The sequence below is a fragment of the Macrotis lagotis genome, chromosome 1 (genome assembly GCF_037893015.1).
Source record: "Macrotis lagotis isolate mMagLag1 chromosome 1, bilby.v1.9.chrom.fasta, whole genome shotgun sequence".
Classification (NCBI taxonomy): Eukaryota; Metazoa; Chordata; class Mammalia; order Peramelemorphia; family Peramelidae; genus Macrotis; species Macrotis lagotis.
In genome coordinates, this window is record NC_133658.1 from 390,431,937 (window position 1) to 390,455,488 (window position 23,552).

Here is a 23,552-nt window from a genome sequence, read left to right on the forward strand (position 1 = left end):
TTTTGAACTTTGTTTATTTTGGGAGGGAAATCAAAAAAAGAACATTACTATCTAAAGACAAATTTTTTTTATGATTGAACTATTGTCTAATATCTGTTATCCCCAGCTTGCAACTTATTATGGGAATTCTGAAAGACATAGCCCTTTGGAACCTCTCTGTCATAATGTCTACACCAGCATGAAGAAGCTAACTTGTGTTAATGTCATCTTGACACTCAAGCTTGAATTTAGTCACTTTTGTCTGCTTGCAAATCTGCACATGAGGTAGAGGTTATGCTTCAATAGCGAGGACATACAAGGTCCCCTGAGAGAGAAGCTGAGAAAAGGACTAAGATGCACAAGCCTAAAACCACAAAGTGACCAGCAACCAAATAGAACAGGTGTCATGACTGATAAACCAAATTTCATTTGAAATCATAGTTGTGTGTGTATGTGTATGTGTGTGTGTGTGTGTGTGTGTGTGTGTGTGAGTGTGTGTGTGTGTGTGTGTATGTGTGTTGTGGTAGGGTGATGATCAAGGGGGGAGCTGAGCTTTTGGTAAAGATCAAATTTAGTTTTTGAAAATTCTTTTTCTTTTTTAAAGCAGTACACTTTTATTATAGCTAAGCCCAGCAAATAACCTAAGATACAAATGAGTTTTTATTGTCGTCCAGTTGTGCCCAAGTCTTTGTGATTGCATTTTGGGTTTTTCTTGGCAGAAATATTGATGTGGCTTGCCATTTTCTTATCCAAGCTTAGGACTTAAGCAAACAGGTTTAATTGACTTGTCCAGAGTCCCACAGCTAGTATCTGAGGCCAGATTTGAACAGAGAATTATCTACTGGGCTACCTAGCTGTCTCTACAAATGAGTACTGTTAACTAAAACTAGTGTCAGTGAAGAAGAAAAATAGAATTCACCCATGGTGTATGTTTCTTAATAACATACAGAGTAGACAGTATGATACTATTTTATTTGGAACCAAATGTGCTGGGTTCAATTCCTATTCCATTAATTACTACCTCCCTAAAACTGGGAAAGTCACTAAACCTCTCTAGGCCTCAGTTTCCTCATCTAAAGTTAGAGGGTAGAATAAATGGCTTTTATATTTCCTTATAACTCTAAATCTGTAATCACATGGTCATAAGATCAAAGTCCATTAAGCTGCAGAAATTCATTGTTGAGCCTAGGAGTCAGAGGCACAATGAAAGAGGTTGTAATTTCTGGATAATGAAACTAGAAATAACTTAGCTTAGATAGGATACCCAGAATATGAGCTATCATTTATAAATGGGACCTCCAAATACTCAGAGGGAGATATTATTTTGAACTTTTTGCTAGATAAGGATCAAGTATCCTCTGTCTGAATTTTCCAAATTAAGCATTTCTGGGATATGAGTTTTTTGTTGCCCATGAGAATACCGTTGTATATCTTTATTTTTTTTTTGTCTCACAAATCTAGTGAAGCATAAAACTAACATGATTCCAAACCACAGTTATGAGCCAAAGAGGCCTCCCAAGTCCACAGTTAATTTACCATTCCCCTCTACCCCAGTCCCAAATATTGTCTGGGAGGTTAGTTGGATTCAGACAGGGTATGGAAGCTGGCAGACAAGGGTAAAATTCTCAGTATTCATCAGAATGCAGATTTTAATGGATTGCTGTTAAAGCAAAGTGAAGCCCCAAGGTTCTTCATTCAAATAAATGAGGTGATGTCCCTTAACAAGTATATTCCTACCAAGTATAATCTCATTGTTGGATTCAGATTTAAATTTGAGAATATTATTAATTGAAATTTATGCAGTTTTATGGGTTATAAAGTGTGCACATTTTCATTTAATCTTCACAACAGTGCAAATGGAGTAAAGATGATTAGTCCTATATGCAGAAAAAGAGAATGGTTTACTCCAGATTACAAAGCCAGGGATGCTCAGGATGCTTACCCTCTTTAGGGGCTGCTAATCATCTAGCAGAAATGGGACTCACACTTATGTCTTTTGACTCCCAGGGCTCTGTCCATTACCCCATAATTGCCTAAAGAATGAATTGGCAAAACTGATTTTAAAGACTTTTTACTGAAAGTCCTTCTCTAGGTAACCCCAAATCCTGATTACTTCTTCTCTAACAAAGGTACATTTTAGGGAGGTTGAGTCTCAAGTCTTAAGCTTGTTTCCATATATGCTCATCTAAAATAAAAGTTCTGTTTTGTTGACAAAAATTGGAAGAGTTGAAGTTTTGGCCTGCCTGATTTATTCCTCTATTTACAGGAATATGTCAGCATTTCATTAATCTTATATTAAGCTGCTCTTTTTTGTAAGACTTTTTTTCATTTTTTTTGTTTGTTTTTGTTTGGTTTTTTTAGATTTTTCAAGGCAGTGGGGTCAAGTGGCTTGCCCAAGGCCACATAGCTAGGTAATTATTAAGTGTCTGAGGTCAGATTTGAACTCAGGTACTCCTGACTCCAAGGCCAGTGCTCTATCCATTGCATCACCTAGCCGCCCCAAGACTTTTTTCAAGGATGGTTTGATACTGATTCCACATCTACTAATTTCATCTTTATTTTAATAATTTGATCTATAGAAAATATATTTTAATTTAAGTTATGTTTTGATTATTTCTCAAATATAAAGAGATTTGAGAAAGTAGATTTAATTCAATGTAGCCAACATTTGTAAAATTATTAGTAATGATAGAAATAGTAGCAGTGGTAGGGGTAGTGGTAGTACTAGTCATAGACTATTGATTTTAGTTGAAAAATTGGGCAGATAGATGGCACAATGGGTAGAACATTGGACTTGGAGTCATGAAAACTTATCTTCATGAATTCAAATCTGCTTTCAGATACTTACAAGCTATATGACCTTAAGTTAGTTAATTAACCCTGTTTACCTCAGTTTTCTCACCTGTAAAATGAGTTGGAGAAGCAAATTGGTGAACTGAATGGCAAAATGCAGAAGATTCCAAATAGGGTAATGAAGAGCCAGATATGACCAAAAATGAAATGACTGAATAGCAACAACAAAGTTGAAAAACTATTCAATTCCTACAATTGCAATTCCTGTATCTGGGAGGGGGTGGGCCATGACCCTGGGCATTTTCCTTATGTGGATAATAATAGTACCAACCTCATAAGTAGAATCAAATGAGATAACATATATAAAGTGTTTGCAGATCTCAAAGTTATATAAATAGTAGCTAACTTTTATTGTACAAAGAATGGTTGTTTAGTCCTTTCAGTTATAGCTGACACCTCATGGCACCTTATGAGGTTTTCTTGGCAAAGATACTGGAGTGCTTTGCCATTTCCTTTTCCAGCTCATTTTACAGTTTACTTCTACAGTTTTTCACCTCAGTTTTCTCAGGAAAATAGGGTTAAATGACTTGCACATGATCACATGGTCTCAGACCAGATTTGAACTCAGTCTTCCTGAATCCAGGTTTAGCACTCTCTTCACTATATCACCTAGCTAACACAGTACTAGCTACAAAATGACTAAGATCATAGGGATGGGGGACCTTAAACCATCATCTAGTTCAACCCCATCATTTTACAGATTATGAAATGGAGGCCCATACATAGTTTTTTCCAAGGTCATATAGAGTAAATGGTAAAGCCAGAATTCAAATCTAAGACTCTGATTCCAAAATATTTCTCCTGATTAATTGACTTCTCTTACCATATTCTACACTAAGTATATAAGAGATCTAGTTGAGTGATAAAAGTTTCATGGAAGGATTATCCCTTGCATGATGCCATTGGATAGATGAGAAAGATAGCAATAGATGGACATGTAAGGGCAATTTTAGATATGGGGACAGGATGTGTGAAAACTGGATGTGAGAGAGCAAGGCAAGAGTGGAAAAAATTGAGTAGTACCAATTGGTATCTAGTGAAAGAGAAAATAGTGTGAGAGGGGTAGAAATCCTGAAAAGCTAGATTAAAAGCAAGTCTTAAAACCTTCAGCTCAAGGCTAAGTAGTTCCTATTTTATCCCAAGCAATTGGGAGCACTAAATGACTTTTGAGCAAGAGAATACTGCAGGTAGACTTTTGCATCAGGGAAATCAATGTGGGAAGGCAGGGGAAGAAAAATGTATTGTGTATAAATATAGCTAATATTTAAAATGGAAATAGAACAGGATAGGATAAAATATACCAGCCAAAAAGGGACCTTTAAGAACACTTCTAAGCATTTTACTTAGAGATGAGAGACGGAAGGGGGTCAGTGAAGTGACTTGTCCAAATTAGTAAGTGACAGAGCCAGGTTATTAAAACCAGACTTTTTTATCCTAAATCCTGTATTCTATCTGCTTAGCCTTGTGGCATCTAAATAAAGATGTAAGAATTTCCTTGTCTTTCCCTATTTCCAGTTATGGTTATGTTCTGCAGACAGGTTAGACTGGTCTTTTTAAGAACACTGAAGATCAAAGGAGGTGAAAGAAGGAATATAAAGATCCTGGAGATATTCATTCTCTCTCATTCACACACACACACACACACACACACACACACACACACACACACACACGTCCCCATATCTAAAACTGTGCTTACATGTCCATCTATTGCTATCTTTCTCATCTATCTAATCGTCTTATACAAGGAATAATCCTTCCATGATACACATACACAGAGTTCTCTTGATGAAATGAAGGAAAATGGAGAGTATGAATTATTTTTTGTTAATACTTGTCCTTAGCCTTTATGTCAAATATAAAACTTTGATGACAATGGGACTTCTTTAAAACACATCAAATATTTTAAGAATTAAGCCTGTGGCACTTTTATGATTGCCTACAGGTGCACAGTGAAGTATTTTTTTTAAAAGACATACACAGAGTGTAACCACTTTCTCTATTTCCTGACACTGGAAACAGATACCGTTTGGGATTCCTTTTATAGTTTCTTCAGCTAACGACTCCATTGACCACTTTATTGTGGTCTTTGAAAGACACAGATAGATGTGTTATGTAATTTAAAATGTCCCAAGTAGTCTCCTTTCTGACTAAGAAGAATAGAATAGAGGAATTTCAATTTCTTTAAATAACGAAGGTTCTGAAGGAATGTTTCTGATCTCTTTTTTCTTTGAAAAAAAAAAAAACCAAACTAGAAAACTTTAAAAAAAAATAACCTGTAAATGAAGGGGCCTTTGAAGAAGCTTACTTTGTCTGAAGTCCAGTCATAAATGGAGTGATAGATTGCTTTGGAACTTGCCTCTTATGCTTACTCTCATTTAGCCTTCTTCCCTCTCATGAATGAATTTAGCTGGGATTTGAGGTTTTGTAAATGACTAAGTAGAGAAGCCTAGATCCCTGAAAGGGCTCTGAATCATTTCACTAGTATTTTAATATAGATTACAACAAAAAGCTCATTACATTATAAGGTGGTTCTGTGAGTAGTTGTCACAGCTATTACTAGATGGAAAGCATTCTTTTTGCTATTGTCTATTAAGTGAAAATATTTTCTCCTGACTGATTTGGGCCAGATCTCTTCGGGGTGGGGGTGGACAAGGGTCTTTTTTAGTGTTCTACCTTTGGTGAGAGGCCTAATAATAGGGTTGACATTCTGCAGGACCAGGCCAGGAGCCCAAAGTTTTCCCTTTTGTCCCACTCTGATGATGAAATTGGAGTCTCCAAAGGTCCTTTGCATGCCCCATCTCCCCCTTGCCTTCCTTGGCCGACGCAGAGAGGTGGCTTCCTCCCAGAGCTGGCACAGTGTTTGCCAATCCTTGTAAAGCATTTCACCTCTTCAGAGGCGAACGCCTCTCAAAACCAAGAACAATTAAAAGGCAAGAGCCTTTCGAAACAACTGGGGAATTCAGCAAAATAAATCAGAAATCCTCAGCCTTCGCTCTGGAGGCTTGCCTCATTATGAGAGCAGATCTATTAGCCCCTTTGCCATTGTCTTTCATTTCTCAAGTGAGGTGATTCTAATTAAATTAATCTGCATGTCAATCTATCGGTGATCAATCAAAGAGCCCGAGGTTCCCCTATGCAGCCCTGTGCTTGCGGCTGACAGGGGCTGATAATGGAGGAAGAAATAAACTGTCGAGCAAAGTTAATTAGTCAACATAATAGGTGGATTAAACAGGAGCTGGCTGATTGCTGTTTCACAAGTCGAAGCATGAGGTGGGAGCTGAAACTGCAATTAACAGACAATTATTATATTTGGTTGTAAGAGGTCGCATGAATAAACATATCTCTGCGGGTTTCAGTTTTAATCCCTTTTCCCATTTAATATAAGGAGAAGTGTAGGTCATTCCTGTTCATTGTTTTAGCCTAAGTTCTTGAAGACAACACATGCTTCTTTCTGTGGTCCTTTTGGCAAACTGGCTTTGAACGGGCTGGTGTTCAGTGGGGAGCGTCTGGGTGACAGCCCAGGAGCTGGGCCCATGCCACCGATTTGATGGTCTCCAAAGGAGACAGTCTGCAGCAAGATGCCCATCTAGCTGAGAGTTTTGTTGTTGTTTGTTTGCTTTTTTTGTTTGTTTTTATTAGTCAGAGAAACCAAAACTGATGAAGGAAGGAGAGAAGGAAAAATATCTCTCAAATATACAATCATCAGAATCCACTTTAGGAGAAAAAAGACAAAACAAAACAAAATAAAAAAAAAAGAAGCCAAAAACTTGCTTTCCCATCCTCTCTTCTCCCATCTCTTACATTTTTCCCAGACTCTTAACCCTCAAGCTTTGGAAATTGGGGGGTGGGAGGTAGTGATGAGGTGAATTAAAATGCAAAGATTTTTATTTTAAACATCAACTGTGATATCTGCTTCAATGTCTAAACTGAAGGGTAATTTAGGTGAAACACAACCACCCTTGTGTTAAAAAAATATGCTAATAAAGATTCTCTTGTTAAAATTATGGTTAACAGTGTACCTTCTGCTGTATAACTATAAACTGTGCAATTTTACTTAAAACTGCATCAAAAGCTTTCCATGCCAAAGACCCACTCATCAATAGCGTCTCTTGTTAGACTTGTACGGCATAAGCACCAGTTATTATGGGAAATAGCTATGCAATTTTCTTCAGCTCCCAGCTGTTATTTATTTAACTTGAGTTTATTACCCTCTATGCTTTTATATTAAAATGTTCATTCATTTCCTTCTTGTGTCTCTAGGTCGTGGTGTCTACAACAGTCAATGTGGATGGCCATGTCCTGGCTGTCTCAGATAACATGTTTGTACACAATAACTCCAAGCATGGGCGGAGGGCTCGGAGACTTGACCCCTCGGAAGGTACGCCCTCTTATCTGGAACATGGTAGGCAAATCATTTTCATTGGTTGGCATTACTACTTTAAATGTGAATTTATTTGGTTTCTCTCTTCTGTCTCTTCCCTATTTCCCTTCCAGCTTCCCCACCCCTCCCCCAACCTTTCAAATTTCAAATTGTCCTTCTATCAAAATTGACATTCTAGCCTCCCCCCCCAAGAACTTAATGGTCTAGTAATTAAAGATAGGAACATTTTTGTCCTATTTACCATGTTTAATTTTTATGGCTCTCCAATCTGGAAAAGGTTGACATGTCTATCTGTAGGTCTTGGAAGTGAGTTATCATATAATAATATTTGCCTTGAACATCCCAGTTTATCAGTGATGGTTTTCAAAGGAAAGCAGAAACCAGATAAAATTTGTCTCAAGGAAAGTGAATGCCATAGAAATTCTGAGCCAGATGACTACATATCATGTTTGATACATGAATAATAAACTTTTCCTTTGTCTATTCATTCACTCCAAAACTATTTATTGTACGCCTAGGATGTGTAACATACCATGTTGGGTGCTTATTTCTCCACAAACAAAATCTGTAACCCCTTACTCGGCTTCACTTTTCTGTTTGCTTCGTCAGCAGTGTTATTTGAAAACAAATTTCCATCTCATTTCCTGAGGCTTCCATGGGCATGAGCTGTCCTGATGCTATAATTCACAAGGTAGAAAATTCCCTTTGCTGCCAACATCCCAATTTAATAAACAAACCGCTATCATAATTTTTACCCGATTTTTTCCCACCCTTAAGGAACGTACAATCTGTACCTTTTATTAATTAGCCAGATGTAGCGCTCTTAGGAGAAATACTTCACTACATCCAGTTTTACAGTCTTCTTAGAGTAAACTATCATCTTTCAAAAAGCTGTTTTTTTATGGTTTCATTAGGCCTAAGATAGATAGATATTACTTTTTCCAGGAGGCTATTTGGAACACCTGCTTGTGATTGCATTTCTGTTTCCATTCCTGTACTTAAAATTATTCTGATCTACACATTACAGTAATGTTGCCTTTTTTAATACCCCTAGAGTCACTTAAGAGCCTATATCTATGTAGAATTGTTTAGGCAAGTCAGAGAGGAAATACCCAGGACTCCTCAGACTATGCCCAATGGCTTTTATACCTAAGCTTTGTTTCTGTCCTGTGACTAGTTCAGTACCATGACCATGATGAAGACCAAGGTGAAACACATTGGCCAGTTGGTTCTGAATTCATAGACTTTTCTCCTTTTCTTAGCCAATTTTTTTGACAAGGTATTCAAAGAAGTCTGGGTGAGACTGTCAGGAAGGATCACTGCAATGAATTCTTACTACTGGAAAAACAACTCAAAGTACCTACTGTACTGATGGTGGATCCATCCTTATGCATGAATAACATATTAACATTTTTTGGGGAAGGATATTTGGTTTTAGGAAAGTCTTTTGATTGCTCTGGCTCAATTTGGCAATGCATAAAGTGGTCATGCTGCTATTAGCATCTTACTAAAGAAATAAGCTGCAATTTAGTTACCTATGGCATATTCATTCCACAAATACTTGTCAAGCATTTATTGTACTCAGAACTAGTAGCTAAGCACTATAAATTTAGATAAAGACTATTTTTCTTCCCTTTATGGAGTTTACATTTTAATAAGAGAAATATGTCCCATTCTTGATAAGCATAATATACAACATCAGATAAGTGAATTAGAGCTTTAAAATAACTTGTTGTATAAGGGACAAGGGAAATGAATGAATGAATAAATAAATAATTTATTAAATGTTTAGCAGATTCTAGGTTGGAGATAGAAATACATAAAAGCAAAAACAACTCCTGCCCTCAAGAGCTTACATTCTAATTAGAGAAGATAATACATAAAGGAGAACTAGAAAAGGGTGGGGAATTATTATTCCCACGAATCAGAGAAAGTCTAATGGAAGAGGGATTATTTTCTCTGGATATCTGGAAATGTCTCAGTCTTTCAGCTAGTGAACTTTTTATTCTTGCATTTTTTTTAATTTTCCTTAAGCAAAACAAGAATTCTCATGGTCAGGTCCATATTGCTGATGACAAAAAAACTTTACTTTTTGCACTCTGTGCTGTCTGAATCACCCAACCACACATAGCCACCCACTCATTTAGTCGTTTCAAGCTGAAACATAAATATCTGCTCAGCTAAGGGTGAATATTGAATTACCATCCTGGAGATGTGTGGGAGTAGATTGGGTGCTTACTGCATGCGACTTTGGGGACATTCTAATATTTTGCCTTACTATAAATTTTTTTCCCTGTAAAATACTATCTAAAACTACATTCTCCAAAGAATTTAGGTGTCAAACAGTAAGTCTGAAAAGTATTTCCACCTCGAGACTTTTGCAGGATCCTTCTTTTACCAATTTTTTTAAACATCTCATTCGTAGGTAGCCTGAATTATTTTTGAGCTATTCCACACATCTCTATTTATATCCTGCTTGTCAGACAGTAGAAGGAAAGTTCCCTTCATGGCTCATCTTTCCACATATAAGTAGAAGCAGTGATCATGGTTTACATTCACACACAGCACTCCCTGTGTTACCTAAGGCCTCAGAAATGTAATGCTCAAATAAATGCTCCTATATTTCAAGCACAGTAGTTGAGAAAGGCAAATTTGTTTTGTAAATTTGTGCAGGGGAAAATAAGTAGACAGCAAGTTGTAGCTCATGATAATTACAGTTTATTTTCATTCATAGATACCTTCCAAGTTGTATATTTATGGCAAGCCACAAATAGACTGCTAATGTTTTATTGTTGTATTACATAGAAGTATTTCCAGTATAGACTGAAGATATTTGTTATTTAATTGTTATCAAAGCTTTTGTTTGATTTAAAATCTAGTTAATTAAGAAAGGACTTTTGACCAAGACAGTATAGACATTGTATTTAAGAAAGGTGGTGGCTAAAAGAAGATAGTAGAGGACTGGGTTCTCAAGTTAACTCTGTCATTAACTGTATGATCTTAGGAAGTCACTTAACATTTTTGTGTCCCAGTTTCCTTATCTGTAAAATGAAAAGAGTTGCATTTGATGGTCTCTGCATTCCCTTTAAATTCTAAACCTATAATTATAAGGGAAAGGTCACATTTAGAAGAGAATGTGGTTCTATAATGGTCTTATAGTAGTAGAATATAGTAGATGTAGTAGTAGAAATGTACTAAAATGTACTCATTCTATGTAGTAGAAATGTAGTAGAATGTAGTAGAAATGTATTAGTACAATGTAATAGAAAACACTGCCTATGGAATTGGAGACCTGAATTGTAGTACTAGCTGTTTGATCACTTAACCTCTGTTAATCTTTGTTTTCATATCTTTAAAATGTAAGGTTATTAGATTCAGAGCAAAACTAGGGTGAGATGACTGAGCTTTGATTATGGATATTAACCTGTCCTCTTTTAATTGGTATAAGCAACTAATCTTAGCACTGGGATATCAAGAATAATTAGCTAAAATAGGAATTACAAAGTGATGTTTTGGTACAAAGTGAACTCTTCCCTTTCTTACTACAACCTGGTTTTCTTCCCATGGAAGTTGGAGTATTTTACTAGAAGAATTCAAAAGGTTTCTGAAGAAAAACTCACCATCTTGTCCCAGAAACAGTTGCAGAGTTTGCCTCAGGTGCCAATATTGCTAGTTATAGCTCTGGTGAGACTATTTGTTATCTGAGACCCTTCCAACTCTGAAATACTTAACTGTTGTTGCTTGAGGTGAAGAGATTTTAAAATTGAAGTTCTAGTCTTGATGTCTGCACCCATCTTCCCCCTCACTTGGCAGTGTTTGAAGGAACCTACCACTTTTTTGTCTGCATATTATTATTATTATTTATATTTCTATTATTAATCATTATCTTTTGTTTCTCCACATTCTTTAGTCATGTTTACTTGAATTTTAAGAACAATTGTGGCATCAGTTTCTCTATTTTCCCCCCTGTGGCAAAATGCAGTGCCCTCAAAAAATGATAGTGCAGAGACCCTGTCAGTTTGCATGCTCTAACACTTTATTATCTAATGATCTAATATGCAACAAGGCAAAGTGCGGGCGCTCATCATCCTGACACAGAATGCCTGAGAGAGGTGACTAAATTACTTTATGTACCATTAGCAAGAGCAGCTACGGTGAACTCACCGGGAGCATTTATGCAAATGTGTGTGAATACACTCAAGTGGCTTTGTCAGGCAGCCGACTGACAAGCAGTTTAAACGCTCTTTTTTTTTTTTAAAAAAAAGGACAATTTTTTCTTTTTTTCTTTTCTTTCTTTTTTTTTAAGTGTGTGTGTATGGTCTTCCCCTCCCCCTTTCATTCTTGGTGAATGGATCATTTGGCTCTTTGATGGTGGGTTTGGGGTAGGATTGAGAGGCTACATGAAGTTGGACAGGTCATGTGGAACAATATGTAGGAGTGATTAGCAAAACTTTTCCAGCTAGGATTGATGGGGTCCTAGATTCAGAGCTTGAACTCACCTCAAAGATCAACTAATGCAGTCCTTTCATTTTAGAGACCCTTCTTCCACATAGTGGCTAAAAGGATTTTTCTTAAACACAAATCTAAACATATTATTCCCTATCAAAACACAAAACAACAGTCCCCCCTTCTTCCCCCCCTCCTCAGGATGATTCTGGTGAATCTTAGTTATATCCAGGATAAAATATAAATTCCACTCTGGTTTTTCATGACCTGACCTCATCTGTCTCTCTAGTGTTATATTATTCCTTTCTCAGACTCCAAAGTCAAACCAGACTTTTTCTTTCTTTTACACATGTGTTATCCCATCCCTAATTTCCATGTCTTTGCCCTCCCCCAAGTCTGAAAAGCACTCCTTACTTTTGATTCATTTCCATTTCTCAAGTTCCAACTCAAATGAAACCTTTATTACTCCAACTGCTAGTGTTTTCTCTCCCTATCCACCACATTTATTAATTTATTTTTAAATTTGTGCACTTATATGGGTACTTGTTGTCTTGCAAAATAGAATTTAAGCCTTTTGAGGAAAGGATTGTTCCATTTGCTTTTTTGTCTTTGTATCTTCAAGAATCTAGCATAAACACTGGCATACAGCAGACTTGTAATAAATGCTTTTTTGCTGATTGATTTCTTGACTATTAAGTTGTTGATTTTTATAACCTGAAGACTTCAGGGCTGGTGAATTTTGGCTTGAAATCCTGTCTTTTGAGGTTCTAATTCTGTAACAAAATATAATTTGCCTTCTTTGTGAGAAAATTAAGGTCTTTAACAGTCTTATTAAAATGAAGAATGTTGTAAACTTTAAATATTTTGTAGAACAAAATGAATGAGAAAATGAATCAGGAAAGAATTTTCCTGCCAAAAATGTAGAAATTGACATGTAAAGGGAAAATTTTAGGGAAAATGGGGGATTTAGGGGCAGCTAGGTGGCACAGTGGATAGAGCACCAGCCTTGGAGTCAGGAGTACCTGAGTGCAAATCCAGCCTCAGACACTTAATAATTACCTAGCTGTGTGGCCTTGGGCAAGCCACTTAACCCCATTTGCCTTGCAAAAACCTAAAGAAACCCCCCCCCAAAAAAAACCCAACAAACATGTACCAAAAACAGAAGAACGAAAATGATGGCAATCTAATCAAAGCTTCTTCTACTCCATGATGTTATAGTTTGGGAAAATACATACATACATACATATATAATATATATATATATATACATAAACACATGCACACATATGTGTATATGTGTGTATATATATATAAATATGTGTGTGTATATATATATATATATATATATATATATATATATATATATATATCTTTTACTGCCACTATTGGGCACAGACTTTTCAGCTATCTTTAACACCATGTGTTTCCATTTTTTTTAGACTTTTGAAAGGCAATGGGGTTAAGTGGCTTGCCCAAGGCCACACAACTAGGTAATTATTAAGTGTCTGAGGCTGGATTTGAGCTCAGGTACTCCTGACTTCAGGGCTGGTGCTCTTTCTACTGCCACCTAGCAGTCCCTGTGTTTCCATTCTTAAAGAATATTAAACTTCTTTAATATTATTGAACAAGGCATCATACCACTACCATCTCTCAACTCTAGTAAATAGTTGTGCTCAACACACACAGAATATCTAAACTTGAAGATAAGAAAGAGGGGATAAGAAACAGAAATTAAAGTTTCCTTTTTTCCCTTCCCCATCTCCCACGTCCATTAGCTAAATGTTATAATGAGAATATACATAATAAATTTACATTGTGGGAAGAATACTGGTCTGATAATTGTACAATCAGAGAATTTAGAGTTGGGATGGATCATAAAGCATATCTTATTCAGTTAGCTCAATTCACAGATGGAAAAAAAAAACCCTGAATCTTAGAGAGAGGAAATTACTTGCCCATGGTCATAAAGGTAGTACTTAAGAAGAATTTGAACTTAGGTTGCTTGACCCCAGCTGTAATATTCTAATCATTCTGGGAGATGAGTTCTAGTTCTGGCTCTTTTACTAGCCAATTGTTCTTATCTTTTTGGGCTTTACTCTCTTCATCTCTCTAATACTCTTCTGAAGAACACTATACTCAAACATTCTATGATTCAATGATCTAGGAGGTCTTGTTGCATTGGGCATGGTCAAATGCTACCATGTTGCCATGCATTTTTGACCAAGTTGTTGGGGTTGTGTTGGAAACCTTTGGGTATATCATGGTTTTATGTTATATAGGAATTTACTGATTGAGATAGTAGATTATGTGACCATTAGGTCAGGCAGCTATGTTTCTCCTCTGGCAGCTCTGAAGGTGACATCGGATCAAAACAGGCTTTAATTAACTTAGGTTCTATTAAATGCTCTCCTAGAGTCAAGCAAAGACCCAGGAAAAAATTGTTCTGAGTTGGTTATTAACTTGACCTTTTCATTGTTGGACTTACCAGGTCCATGCAGGTGTTTGCTTTGACTTGAAGCTGTCTCTCTGATCACTCCTCAGTCTATCAATAATATGTGTTTTCAATATTGAAGAAAAGTCAAGGTCTATGAAAGTTTCTTTTCTGAATGGTGTCAGCTAATAGATTTATTTTTATACATTCACAAAATCTCAGAACTGGAAGAGACTTCAGAGGTCATCTATTGTAACCTGTGTCTGAACAAGAATAACTTTGCCTCTATCCCTGACAAATGGTCATCCTCTCTCTGATTAAAGACCTCCAGTGATATAGAGATCACTACTTCCTGAATCTGTTCATTCTGCTATTGAACAATTTCAATTATTAGGAAGTTTTCCCTTGAATTGAGCTGATATTTGCTTCTAAGTTATTTGAAAATAATTTTCTTGTTGGCCTAATTTTCACCTAAAGAACATCTGGTTCAACTGAGGAATTCAAGTGATTTTACCAGTGTCATAAAGGGCATTGATGATGAAATAAAAGTACACTTCTTGCCTATCCACATAGTGGAATTCAAAATTTTGTGCACCCACCAAGTGGCTGTCAGAATTGTAAATCCCTAGATTGGCATCTTTGTTATAATTTCCTTGTCCAGATGTTCTTGTTAGGTGAATATTTATATCATAGCATGTTAAAGTTGAAAAGAAGCTCTTGATTTTTATAGATTTATAGCTGTTCCTTAGCTACTCTGTGGTAGACAGAGTCAGATTTTTTAATTCTAAATCCATAGTGTTTTCATTGTACCAAAACTTAAGTATTACCTTCCTCACCAACTCCTCCACAAATCCATTCCCACCCTCCATTTCTCTCCCCCTCCCCACCTTCACCCAAGAAAGACTTACATGTTATGTGGGTAATCCTTTCATCCTTTAAAGCAAGAGTGCAATGGTGGAATGGTAGCCAGAGTAGGGCAAAATTTCAGGAGATATACCATTAGCCCCTAACATTAGTTCTCAGTTCCTTTTTGCATTCCTATTTTCAAAAATGGGTTTGGACTAATGCCTGCTTGCTGGTCTCTCTGGGAATTATGATGACAAATGAGAAGAATGTCTGTAAAATCACTTGAGCTTCCTGGAAGAAATGCACTCTCCAGATACAAGTACAGAGAATGAATGGCACCTCTCTTCAAACTTAGATGACAGCCCTTAATTTGACTGGTGTCAGTGCAAAAATTACAGTCAGGCCCACTTAGGCAGGAGAGCCATAGAGAAGAGGTCCAGGTTAAGTAGAAAAATATTGGTGTCATCTTTTGGTTACTGTGGGTGGCATATCACATCTTATTAATTGATTTTTCTACTACAAAAAGGATGACAGGGATGCAAGAACAGAATTCTGGGATTAAGAATATACAGTTGTGTCATAAAATATAGCATTGATGCTTATAATTCAGTGATCAAATTAGAACTTTTTTGTTGTAGCAGAAAGGGAGCGGTTGCCTTGGCCCCAAATATTAAGGATTTTGCATATGTATATATACACACACAAACAAATATATGTAAATATATGCATATATGTATACATATACATATATAAAATACATTTGAGTAGTCAACAAGCACTCAACCTCCCAGCTGTCCAGTTGGTGACATTACCAGAAAGGAGGCATGTATTCAAGCTTAACAATGATATTTCATTTTAGTTATGTATAGCAAAACTCCTATTTCTCTGAAGCTCAGAGTAGTAAAGATCATAAATTAGGCTCATTCAAAGTTGGTTCAAAGTGCATCTTTTAAAAAAGAAAACTAGAAGATAGATCACCACATCTGGAGTCAGGAGGACCTGAGTTCAGATCCAGTCTAAGACACTTGATATTTACTAGCTATGTGACCATGGGCAAGTCACTTAACCCAATTTGTGTCACCAAAAAAAATCAAATAAAGTGTATGCATGCTTATTTTCTAGCTTTTCGTTTCAAGCAGTTCATTTTTCAAGTGGTACCTCATATGGTTGAGTGACTTTTTTTTGGAGACAATTAGGTTAAATGACTTTTCCAGGGTCAAATTGCATCCAAGTGTATGGGACAGGATTTTAATTTAGGTTTCTCTGACTCCAGAGTTGGTCCTCTATCTACTATATCATGTTGTTGGTCTGGCCAATTAAAAAAAAAATTAAAACATTAATTTGCTTTTCAACTATATACGATAGTAGTTTCTATCTTTTTGGTAAGGATTTGAATTTTACAATTTTTCTCCTATCCTCCCTTCCCTCTCACCACCCTCCCCTCCCCAGAGAAGGCAGTCTGATAATCTTTACATTGTATCCATGCTATATATTGATCAAAATTGAATGTGTTGAAACAACATATCCTTGAGGAAAAAATAAAATATCAGAGAAAGCAAAATTATGTAATTACATAAGACAACTTTTTTTTTAATTGAAGGTAGTAGTCTTTATTCTTTGTTTTAACTCCACAGTTCTTTCTCTGGATACAGATAGTATTCTTCATCAAAGATACCCTAAGATTGTCCCTGATTATTACACCGATGGAATGAGCAAGTACTTTAAGGTTGGCCATCAACCCCAAGTTACTGTTAGGGTATATAAACCTCTTCTGGTTCCACTCATCTTACTCAGTATCAGTTCATGAAAGTCTTTCCAGGCTTCTCTGAAATTCCATCCCTCCTGATTTCCAATAGAACAATAGTGTTCCATAACATACACATACCATAATTTGTTCAGCCATTCCCCAGCTGATGGACATTCACTTGATTTCCAGTTCTTTGCTACCACAAACAGGGCTGCTATGAATATTTTTGTGCAAGTGATATTTTTTACCCATTTTCATGATCCTGATTTTTTTAAAGAGGATGTATTGATCATATTGATTTTTACAACTTGAGTATTTCCTATACTCTGAGACATTAGTAGAGTAGATAAGTTTTTGGGTTTAGAAACTCTGCTGATGATATCACAGATACTTTTTATTTCTTTCTTCTCTTCTTTGATTGTCAGAGTCCAGATGGGATAAATAGGTTGTTGTCTGCAGTGTTTTTCTAATGCATTGTCTTTATGGAAACAATTCCTTGACCTTATTAGCAATTATAACAATAATAATAATAATAGCTTATTTTTTGCTATTTCTTTATGGTTAACAAAGCATCTTACTCACAGCAACCATGTAAAGTAGGTAACATAGCTCCATTTTATATATGAGATATCATGACTTAGAGAATGTAAGTGACTTGCATAGGTTCACACAAGGAAATTGAGTACTGTAGGCCTGATTTAAACCCAGGTTCTCTGACTTTTAAGTCCAGTTCTCTTTCCATTATGCCATACTGCACACCCCTCAACACTGTCAAAGAAAGAAATATGGGACTGTGATTAGATGACATAAGCACAACGATCATTCATTAATTTAGGGGAGGTTTACCATTCTTACTGATTTGTGTTTTTGTTTATATTACCTTGCATCAACTCTTTGGTGAGGCTGTTGACTCATAAATCAAAGCAAATTTACAAAATTGTGTAAGACTTGGTAAATGAGTGATCCACAAAAGACTTGTTCTGTGGACTAATTAAGCCCATTCATAGGAAGTGATAGCTGCATGGCATTATGGACTGAAATGGCAAGACTTTTTTTTAAAAGTACAATTTTTCTATTCCATGTTTAGTTACAAGAGCATAATAATTATGTATGTTTATTTGCATAATTGCCTTCTCAAAACTAGTAGTGTCTCACTGCAGCACTTTTTCACAAGTACTAACAGCACTTGAGAATTTTAAAGGCCAAAAAGCCTAGGATTCAAATGATGTGAACATGAAAAAAAAAATCTTCCATGTGTCATGCAGAAATCCCCCTTGGGAGGAGACATTATGGAACAGTGGTTAGTGGTTTAGTTCAAATCCATTTTGTTTAGTTTGTTTGCAAAGTTGCAAATCCAGAAATGCAACTTTTCAAAGGAAAAAACAAAACAAACTTTGCTCATAAATCACCAAGGAAGGTCTTTAGAGCCCTGGGGGAACTTGGGGATAGCCACTCCTTCTGAAATCTGATGTGGAGACTACTAACATGAGAATTCCTTGGGAAAAAAAAAAGATCAAATGTGTTATTTTCTGCTTTGTCCTGAAATTGACCCAGAAAGGGAACCTGTTGGTATGTGATGATTATTTCCATAGGGCCTTAAGGATAAATATGCTTCTCCCCTACAACATGGATTTTGGCAGGAAAAAAAAAAAACCACAACCACAACAGTTATCTGTACCATCTTAGTATTTAACTCACATGACTAGCTGAGTAATAATTGTACTTAATATGCTGAAGTCTACATAATTCAAGATAGGCTAACTTGGGATCGGTAAAACACCACTGTTTCTCACAGAGTATATTGTTTCCATTTGTTCTGATATTGCCCTACTTAACCTCCATAGACCATTCAAGAACAACCACCAAAATAAAGGAGAAGTAGTTATTTCCATTAGAAATACTTTCTCTTTCACACCTTGGACAGCTCCAAAGGGGGATTCACTGTACCCTGTAAGCATGGAACCCTAAATAAATTATGAATACCTTGTTGCTTTCGGAGACACACCCCTGACATCACCACCTTTCCCCCCCACTGGGTGAGTTCTTTCATTGTGTTAAGCTGTTTATGAGAAGCTATGATTTCGAAGATTTGATGAGAAGGGGCATTAATTCTTTAGCCTATCATGAAATCATTTTGGATGCTAGACATTACTTGCTAAATAGACTTGATAGAAAAAAAAAGTATACTGCAACCTTCCCTTCCCCCAAAGAATATATTTTTGAGCCTTCCTGCCAAATGCATCAAGATAAATGTCTTTTAATGTTAATATCATTGTATTTTATTAATACCCTAAACTATTCCAAAACAAAAAATGGTCTCAATACTATACACAGTGGGTTTTATTTTTGTTTTAAGTAATATGTGAATGTTAGGGAGAAAAAAATTAGTTTGGAAAGGTATCGACTCCCCTAAGGATTTGGGTAAAGAGAAAGAATAAGCTAAGGTCCAAACAGGCAGCAAATTATGATAATATATACAGAGCGAACTGGACACTGAGAAAAGCTGACATTGTATTGTCAAGAGCACAATCGCTCATCAATTTCAGGATAGGAGTTGAGTTCGAATGACAGAGAGAGAGCAGTAATGCATAAAAAGAACCAAGCCTAAAGACAGGAAGTCCTGGCAGCTCCGGAAGGGGTGGCTCTCTGTTTTCTCATCTGTCTCTTACCCTTCCTTCTAACCTTAACATCTGTCAGCTAGATCCACCTGGTCCCTTGCATGATTAGAGCCTACTGTAGAGAGAACTTGATGGTGCTACTTTTAACCCCCTAGGGACTGGAATCCTACCAATGAAAACAGGTTAATCCAAGCAAAATGAAACATACCCCTGCTTCTAACCCAACTCCTGTGGTCCAACAAAGATATTCATAGATACCAAAAATATCTCATCACATGTTTCCATTTTATTCAAGACTCAATGGTAGGTACCAATGTGGAAGTATGGAGAACACTGCACAGGAATAGGGAGTCCTGGAAGTTGGTGATGTAAGGATAGAGTGCTAAGTCTGGAATCAGGAAGACCTATGTTCAAGTCCAGACTTAGATACTTACTACTTGTGTGACCCTGGGCAAGAATGCTTAATCTTCCATCTGCCTTAGTTTTCTCAACTCTAAAATCAGGATCATGATAATGCTTATCTCCCAGGAGGTTTTGTAAGGATAAAATGAGATATTGATGGGTTTTAATCTTTGACCTCAGGGAGATTACACATACTATGTAACCTTTGAATAATCTACCACATTTTCTGCAATCACACTTCATTAACCATGATAATGACTCTGTCAGATGTGAGTTTTCATGAGTTGGTAAGATAATCCTGATGATCTGGGTCTGAGTTTCATTTTTGAGAAAAGAAAACTAATATTTGTATCATAGAACCATATTTCATTTAAAAACATAGATTCAGACTTTTCGTGGGTGTGGGTGACTTGTTCACTCCATCTCAACTAGACTGGAAGCATAGTGGTCACTCATTGGCAGCCTGGTAGCTTTCTGTTTTGGGCAGCTCACCATATTGGTACTGGACTTAGTAAAGAGTCATTAGATTAGTATACTCCAGTTAAGAACTCCCTAGCTCAAGCTATCCATCAGGTTTAGCCATGTCAGTATTAGGGATTAAAAGCATGCTCTATGACATCCAGTTGAGAATTTTCTCAATCTTATGCCAGAAGAATTCATTTTCTGGTGGAAAGAAACTCACCATTTCAAGAGACTATTCCAGTTGTTTCAAGCTTTTGTACTTGAGGGGGTTTTCCACGATATAAGTCAATCTTACCGCTACAAAACAGAAAAGGCCTAAATTCAATTCTTTCATTTCATCCAACAAGCAATTAAATGCATCAGGCCAGGTACTAAATAGTCAGATTAAAATGAAAATAGTCCTTACCTTTAAGAAGCTTAGTCCACTAAGGAGTTGGGGGAGGTGGGGAGATAGGATACAAAATAGATGCAAAGTAATTTGAAGGGAGTATTAACAATTAAGAGGACTCAGGAAAGTTTTTGTGTTGGAAGGAAGGTGGCACCTGAATACAGCTTTGAATACAGCTAAGGATTCCATGAGATAGAGATGAGGAAGGAGGAATAGTACTGGAGACACTGGGGTCAACCTGAAAAGCATGGGGTACATAGTGTTGTGTATTGGGAACACCAAGTATGGCATTTTGGCAGGAAATAGGATGTACAACAGGGAGTAATGGGAAATAAATCTAGAAAACAACAAGCAACTTTGAATGTCAAACAAAAGAGCTTATCCTTTTATCCTAAAAGCAATAAGGATTCACTGAAGCTTTGAGAGCAGGGAAGTGGTTAGACCTAAGCTTTAAGAAAATGATTTCAGCAGTCTGTGTAGACTGGATCAGAGAAGGAGAGGGAATGGAAGTGGAAAAAATATTTAGAGTGTTATTAAAGTGAAAGAGAAAGGAATGGTTGAAAGATAGGTTGTGGTGGTAGTGTGATAGAATTGAACTGATTGGAAGGTATGAAAGAAAAGTAAGCATTGAGGAGGACCTGAAATTGTAAATCTGGATAACTAGAAGGATAATGGTGTCCTTAACAGGATTTGGGAGGTTAAGAGAAGGAAGAGAGCCTGGGTTTGGAGGGGGTAGATAATGTTGGATTTGAGATGCTATAGGAAATCAGGTAGATATGAGCAGCAGACATTTGATAAGGTAGAACTGAAGGGATAGATATGTAGATTTGGGAGTCATTTATGAAGGCGTAAAACTTAAACCATTGGGAGCTGATTTTAAATGGCAGTGTGAAAAATAATCTGGGAGATTTAGTGAATTGGAAACTCAGTAGGCATCTGCTATGTGATGCAGAGATGAATAAAACTAATGTGAAGTTAGGCTGCATTAAAGAAGGCTTAATATACAGGACCAGGGAGGTGATAAGGTGATATTTTAATCTGACCAGACCACAATCGAGACATTGTGTTCAATGTTGAGTGCCACATTTTAAGAATATATTGTGGCAACAAGCATAATGATATACAGATTAACTGAAGTTACCAAGAGTATAAGTCTAGAGAAGATATGCTAATCATCAGTTAATTGATTAGAGGATTCTGTATAGCTTTAAATTTTTGAAGATGTGGAAGAAAAATTTTAGTTATTCTGCTTGTCCATAGACTAGAGGAGCAATAGATGAAAATTGCAAAGAAGGACATTTAGACTTGATGTAAAATAATACTTGCCAACATTTTGAGCTGTCTCCAAATGGAACAGGCTATTTCAGGAGTCAGTGAAGTTCCTCTCACCAAAGGCTTTCAAACAAAGACTGGATGACCACTTGTAAAGAATACTGGGAAAGGGGATTCATGTTCAGCTATGGGTTGGGCTAAGTGACCTCGGAGGTCCTTCTAACTCTGGGATTCTATAATTCTGAAACTATTCCTTTTTTTGCCATTGGGTCTGTGTAGACCTTCTCAGTGTTGGACTTCAGAGGCAGGGAGAAATTCTCTGGCTATTTGATCTGGTAACACTATATACGCATCAAGTGAAACAAATTGACGGCACTTCTCAAAGGAGAATTGAAAAGCCAGATCGGTTCTAAATCCCCAGAGTAATTCGGTTGGCATGTGGAATGGTATATGGGAAGGTGCTTTTCTGGGTTGAGAGAAAAAATCCTGGTATCACATCACATTATCAGGTCCCACATCTAAAATGCAGTGTGCCAACTTTGCAACTTGAAATTCTCAGTGGGCAGAAAAGAAACTTTATAGAAATTGGGTGATCATCATCTTTATCAAGTGAATATGATGCCATCAGCTTGATTTATTATCTTAGGGAAATGGGATTTACCTAGCAATAGAGAGGGGGGGAAAAAGTCTGGATTTTAGACTTTAAATCTGAAAACAACAAAGGGGGGAAAAAGAATAATATTAAAAACTTCAATGTCACTTTTCCACAGTCTGTGACATGCAATCTAGTTCTGAAACAAAGCACTGAGAGATGACATAGTAATTAAGATATTGGCTAAACGTTTGCTGCCAGTCAGTAATAACACAGGGGCCAACACAGGAAACCAGAGGGTAATGAGAGGAGGGAGAAAAGTGAGACATAAAAACAACACTCTCAAACCCACAGGGTATAGATAGGAATCTGAATTGACCAAAGAAATACCTGACAACTAAGTCATGAAAGTGGAAGACAAGTACTAGTATTTTTTTTTAATTCTACCCTGTTAAGTTGTGAAGCTTATGTGTCTTTGCATGCATATGGGTGCACAAGTGTGGGTATGTATACATATATGTGAGTTCAGAGGAAAACAGATGACCTTCAAGTCACTAGTGACCTGATGCTATCCTCATTATCTGCCAAATGCCAGAAATTCCAAGACAAAGTGAACCAATGTCACATAAGGAACTGGATTATCTGATAATGATAGAATGAGAGAGGGACTCTTAATACATGTTCTTCCCTCTTTAGATGCATGATGTAGTGGATAGAGCATGGGGCCCAGAGTCAATAAGACTCATCTTCCAGATTTCAAATACTTGTTTACCTCAGTTTCCTTGTTTGTAAAATGAGCTGGAGAAGGAAATGGCAAACCACTCCAGTACCTTTGTCAAGAAAAACCTCTAGTAGGGTTGCAAAGAGTCAGACATGACTGAAATGCCTGAACAGCATCAATCACAGTTAAACTTGAAGCAGCTTTTTTAAAATACAAGGAAATAATAATTCATTTTAGATTATTATGAAAAGTGGTAAAAATTCAAGATTTCAGAAATAAAATAAATGGATAGTTTAAGTCTCGTTTGTCCTTTTATTGTTTCTCTTATTCCTTTTATGGTTTTTCCTTTTGAAAAATCTCACGCAGAAAGATAAGCATCTCCTCTTTTTTTCTCCAGAAATTTTTTTTGTT

The 23,552-nt window shown here is 36.6% G+C and overlaps 1 protein-coding gene across 7 annotated transcripts in view; it reads left to right on the top strand.

Moving 5' to 3' along the window:
• The window catches only part of EBF1 (EBF transcription factor 1), a 453,042-nt gene that overhangs the window by 294,796 nt on the left and 134,694 nt on the right, over positions 1–23,552 (top strand). For 4 of the 7 annotated variants that reach the window (XM_074212516.1, XM_074212517.1, XM_074212512.1 and 1 more), the window contains exon 8: positions 7,096–7,237. In XM_074212516.1, the coding sequence (XP_074068617.1) occupies positions 7,096–7,237 (142 nt within the window). The remainder of the gene's footprint in view (positions 1–7,095; positions 7,238–23,552) is intronic. The other 3 variants (XM_074212518.1, XM_074212514.1, XM_074212515.1) reach the window with 1 other exon arrangement.